At 39.6% G+C, this 6000-nt stretch overlaps 1 protein-coding gene across 1 annotated transcript in view; it reads left to right on the top strand.

Moving 5' to 3' along the window:
* The first annotated feature begins 2362 nt into the window (after positions 1-2362).
* LOC134529793 (uncharacterized) overlaps positions 2363-6000 on the top strand; it is a 115835-nt gene continuing 112197 nt past the window's right edge. Inside the window, exon 1 of the mRNA XM_063364245.1 lies at positions 2363-4703. Coding sequence (XP_063220315.1) covers positions 2660-4699 — 2040 coding nt within the window. The 5' untranslated portion in view covers positions 2363-2659 and the 3' untranslated portion in view covers positions 4700-4703. The remainder of the gene's footprint in view (positions 4704-6000) is intronic.

The following is a 6000-nucleotide window of genomic DNA, read 5'->3' as shown; positions in this document are numbered from 1 at the left end:
CCCTGCCATGAGAACTGCAGGTACACCACGGCTTGCCCTATACCATGGCGGCCACTGACTCAGAATTGAGAAATCAGGTCTCAAATAATTTTGAAGGACTTGTAGGACGAACAGTTTCCTAGGCTCAACGAGGTAACATTACAAATGGCTCTTTTTGTATGCAAAATAGTCACCAGATTCGATTTTGTTTACAAAATGTTAGTTCATTTTTTTAAATACGTATTTAGCGTTTTGCCAAATTTATATATTGTAAATAAACAAATAAAAATTACCAAATCACTTAAATGTTAATAATCCAACCTAGAATGATTGCTGAATATAATATAAAGTAAAAAAAATAAATTAAAAAAGTTAAATAACGTAAACAAAATTATATTGGAATAGCCATTTTTAATGAATAATTTACGATATTAAATTTTTTTCGTCATTAATAACAGTACAGGTTATTTTATGTAAATTTAACACAATCCCCGTCTTGCATTTGTTGTACCCAATGTCACAAATATCTTCAACAATGCGCCAGTGACAATTACGAACACTTACGCGACTCTTTGAACCTATTTGATTACACTTAGTGAATTTCTGTTGAAAATGTGTGTGACAGAACAACATATGCAAAAGAAGTTTAGTGTTAAATTTACAGGAATAGCCCTGAAATAATAGTAATGACGAGAATATGAAGAAAAAAAACAATAGCGATTGAAACCCAGTCTTAAAGTAAGAATAAAACAGTTAGAATAAAACTTCTTCATAATATAAAATTTGAAATTTAATGCTATTTTTACTTTAATTAGTTTGGCCTATGTTCGTGCGAAATAAAGCTGAGGGGAAAAAAATATATATATTAAAAACACTATTTCAAATTAGCTTTTACCTGTATACCAAAATAATAATAATAATAATAATAAAATGGTGGTCTATTTTCTAAACAACAGTGTGGGATACCAGCAAGTGATAACCGAGGAGTTCCAATTACAACTTACAAAAATAAATCATTTACATATACATGACCAATTCAGTACATACTTCGCTGAATCCGTAAGCAGCAGCAGGAGCATTATGCAGAACTTTATTTTGAAAAAAAAAAAAAAAAAAAAAAGGGGGGAGTGGAGGGAAGGGGAATAAAACCTCTTTACCTGCTGTTTGCTTTTAAATTCCTTACATTTGCTGTTGGAAATGATAGATTTTGAAGAAAAAAAAAAGGGGGGGGGGGGTGTGTGACATATCTCCCCCCTCCACCCCTTCTGAGCGACAGCGGGAAAGAGAAGTGTTTGAGAAGTTGGAGGCAGGGTGACATTGTCTTACCAGAGACCTCTCTTCATGCCCGCTCCAACAATACTTCTCGAATAATAACATCGTGACCTCCACTGCCCGTGAATGTCAAAAATTACAAATGCTTAGATAATAAATAAGTTGTTTTCCATAAACAGAGCACCTTGAAAGCTTAGGTTATGTGTTTTCTTTCAACCAGTCCCTAAAAAAAAAAAACGTTTTGGGACGGCCACAACATATTTGTGACTTTAGAACCTACCAAATATGTTGTTGTCACCACGAGGTATTTGGCAGGGCGATCAGTAAAAAAATATTTCGTGTCGGCCACAAAACAGTTTTTTTTTCTTCTTTTTTTTCCTTTAGCGATAAGACATCAAGATGTGGAAATGATTGACCTAATATGTTATTTACTAGAACTGGCGTAAGCTTCACTATGTTTTACTTTAATTTTATGCAATATTGTGGATTTAAGTGTTCAAAATATCGCAAATTAAAAATTATTTCTGAAAGACAATGGCCAAAATGCGTTGCACAGGATGTGTATTATATGTTGAAAAATATGACCTTGTTAAAAAAATATTCCCAAAAGTCCTCATAAGCTTATATAAACAATTAATAAATTAATCTATCTTTCGCTGAACTAGGCCTATTGTCTGAGAGGAAGCGTCAGAGAACAATGAAATAGGTACATATAAGTAAATTATAAAATGCCAAAAAATACAACTGAAAAACTGGACGTAGTTTTTAATACAGTACTTTATAATCACAGAACTAACTAAAGGGGCGTGTAAAATCATTTTTAAAATAGGTATTACATACGTTTTTGACTCCGGATTTGATCTGGGAAATTTCTTTATTTATCAACTGAAATTTAAACGCATGCGATACGTAAGGTAGCGTAAAGTTTTGGAATGCGTAGCTGGTGTTGAGATGGGACGTTTTATCGTGCGCAGTCCTGTACTGTTACCTGAAGAACGGCAGGACGCATGCGCGCAGAGAGAATACGAACGTGGAACAGGTTGGGCGCAGTAGGGAGAGGAAGGGGAAATTCCTCCGCTCAGGTTGTGTAACATGTCAATGAGTCAGTCGAGTGAGTGCCGCGGAGAGGAGAGGAGCGTTTTTGTGCGGTCTCGGGCGCGGCACCGCAAGTACAATAAGAAGTTACAGCAAATATTGCTGTCTGTGCTACAGTCCGTGCGTTTGAATCTGCTCGAAATCGTATAGCCAAAAGGTTTTATTCGCGTCCGTGTGTGCATAGTCTTTATTTTTTTTTAGCGGCAAAAGGTAACGTAATTATTTAAAATGTTGGCTATAGTGGCGCAATAAAAATAATCGGTGTTTATTTTTCATCGTAGTTGCGGAGAGAAGAAACTTATTGGTTTTTGATATGGCTTCGCCTCGAATGGAAACAGATTCAACGCCGATTTGCCGTTGCCGAGTTCTTTACTTGGGTTCTGCAGTGCCGCACGTCACGAAAGACGGTCTACAGGGTATCCAAGAACCACTGAGAGAGCTGTATCCAGAACAAGGGGCCCTAGGTGCAAGAGGTATCGACTCGTGGCTCAGTGTTTGGAGCAATGGATTGTTACTTGAAAACGTCGACGAAAACCACAAAAAGGTCACAAGATTTTTCCCTATAGACACGCTTCATTACTGTGCCGCTGTACGGTATGTTCTTGTTCCAGAAAAAGCTTTGGCATCAACGTCGTCAATACCTTCCAGCCCAGCCGTTCCTCGGTTTCTTCCCCTGGATTCACCTTTCGCTCGCAATCCCAACCCCTGCCACCCTCCGCTTTTCTCAGCCATCCTCCGACGCACCACAGGGATTAAAGTTCTGGAATGTCACGCTTTTATCTGCAAGCGGGAAATGGCTGCAAACGCCCTGGTGAGGTGCTGTTTCCATGCGTACGCCGACTCCTCGTACGCGCGGCACGTGGACGGCGCAGCGAGTGCAAGCGTGTATGGCACGTTGAGAAGCCAGCGAGACGTCATTGACGGCCCTGCCACTTCGCCCCAGACGCCCTTCGTCAGCATCGAAAAAGTGGAAGGATGGCGTCGCTGCGGCAGCGGTGGCAGCCTGCTGACACTGAACAATGCCGCGCACAATCACAACGGGACCTTGACTTCGAACGCAACGTCTGTGTCAGCTGGTGATGACATTTCAGTTTACAACGGCGATGAGAACCACAAAGTTTGGGCGGGATCTGGGGTGAAATCTTCGACGTTGGACAACGAAGACACGTACGGAATTGGAAGTGGTATCAGCAGCACCATGCGCAGTGGTCGTTCCACGCGGCCCCGTCAAGTAATGTCACCGGTCAGTTCGCCACCTCCTCCACCACCTTCGACGTCCAAAGACGACGCAAAAGCACTTAAGAAGGCCCACAAAGAACAAATTCTAAGGAAGAAAATGGCTGGTGGCAGCCGCGAAAACATGTATCGCGAAAACATGTATCGCGAAAACATGTATCCCATGATGGATGGAACACTCATAAGAGGTTCGACAGCTACTATGAACGGTATACGCCCATCTAGCTCTCTGGGCGGGACTCTGGTCAAAGGTGGTGTAATGCCTTATCATTACAGCAATAACGGGATGATAATAAGGTCTTCTTCAACGTTGCAGCTAAATGGCTACAATCATCCGCCTGCATCACCGGTTATTTTAATGCAGCATCCAAATGCAACACTTCCACACCCAGCTTCAAATCGCCCATCGCAAAAGAAAATGGTTTCTGGGACTTTTTCTCATCGTAAAAATTGCGGAGGTGGCGTCGTTTTATCAAGTAGGCCTGTACTTATTCCCCCGCGAGGACCACCACCAAATTCTCACACAATGCTTGCGCCCATGCCCGTTGGGAAAATGCCCGCCAAACACCAGGTAACCCTAGAAGAACCCATCTACATGCCTTCGGCAAGACCTTTGAGTCCTGTGGCTTCATTCCAGCCTGGACATTTTCCACATGAAGCCTACCTTATGCAGCAGTATGCTTCCACAATGGATGTAAAGCCGAAGAAAAAGCCACCTAAAGCTGTCAACAAACCCAGTTCCAAGAAAGGAACTGTAGTGAATGGTGTCGACGGGGAAAATACACAAGCACCTCCAATTATAATCGTTGACGAGTCACCGTTCAACACGGGTATCTATCGAAAGAAAGGACACCTTAATGAAAGAGCATTTTCATATTCAATTCGCCAAGAACATCGGTCGAGATCGTACGGATCTTTAGCGAATCTGAAGTTTGCATCACCACTGCCAAACGGCGAAGCGCCATTAGAAGCAAGCAAGGAAGATTTCAAGAAGGAACGTGAAATTATGCAAATAATGCAAGATTTGGACTTGTCTGGAGATGAATTGGAGAGGTCTGAAGTTCCAGCAGGAATGTACGAAAGTCGCAGGAATGTTGCTCCCGTCGCAAAGCGATAAACAGGTAATTTAAATCTTATCAGTTTTACTGTCGTAGTAAAATGTAAAGCTTCTTTATTTAATCGGTTATGTCACCGTTGTGTAAGCCAACATCATTTCATTGCAATAACTTACATATGTAACAGCTCAGTGAGAGACTTTAATGCAGGTTAGTTGTCTCAGTCTCATATTCTTCTGTCGTATTTATGGCTATTATTAGGGCTGAATAATTTTAGAAAACTTTGTAGCCAGTGAACTCAATGAATCAATGCCAGGAGCCTAATTGTGATCTAATGGGATAATATAAATACTGTTAGGCCTAAATCATGTTGAAATATTATGACTGTTTTTCAATTGTTAATTTTTTGGTCTGTAGGAACGTTTTCAAGAAATTCTTAATTTTTAAAGAAAATTTAAAGTAATAAAAAATTAAACATATAGTAATACCTGCCTGTTTTTGAATTGTATTATTTACATACTACCTTGTAAGTGTACCAAGTATGATACAGAAAAGTAGGCAAGGTACTAAAAAGGATAGCTACACAGTGCAACACAGGCAACTTACACAAAAATGTCAGATCCATCAAATTACAAACTGGTTTCATAATATTTGTTTTTTAAGCGCTAGAGAAATAATATCAAATACTATACAAATGCATCTATTAATTTAATCAAAATGTATTGTCCCAATTATGTGCAATGGCTTGTGGAACCTATGGTTAAATAAATGGCCTACATAAATAAAAAGATATAAGATGCATCCCATAAAAAAATCACCAATACACTAATAATTAAAATACATGGTTTTGGCCTATTGGTGCACCAAATTGTTATCATTTGGCACCAAAAAAGGCACATAATTATAAATTATTTAATATAAAGGAAAATGTGGGACTAAATGATTTGCATAAAAATAATTTAGATGTTCAGATAAAAGGATGCTGACAGAGATTCCTAGATAATTGCCAAAAAGTTAATTTTTGTAGGTAGGCCTACCTACGAATCCATAATTTATGAAACAAAGTTAAATCATCAGGGCCCTTATGTGGTGATGCATGGGCTTAGCCAGATGGGTAAAATATGCACTGGATAAAGTAATAAACAGACTACCGGTGTCCAACCCAGAAGTCAATCCTGGTCTGCCCCTGGGCATAGCCAGAATTAAATTTTTCCTTTGGAGGAGGGGGAGGGGTAGATATATATTTTTTTGAACTTCTCTCTTTTGTGCATGTTATTTTAAGTGCAACTACAAAAGAAACTACTAATAGGTACACTGGCTGGTGCAGCGAAGGGGGGAAGGGGATGATAGAGGGGATAAATCT

This window comes from Bacillus rossius, chromosome 2 (assembly GCF_032445375.1).
Source record: "Bacillus rossius redtenbacheri isolate Brsri chromosome 2, Brsri_v3, whole genome shotgun sequence".
In the NCBI taxonomy this organism is placed as follows: Eukaryota; Metazoa; Arthropoda; class Insecta; order Phasmatodea; family Bacillidae; genus Bacillus; species Bacillus rossius.
Note: the sequence above shows the minus strand (reverse complement) of the source record. Positions and strands in the feature narration are given on the sequence as shown.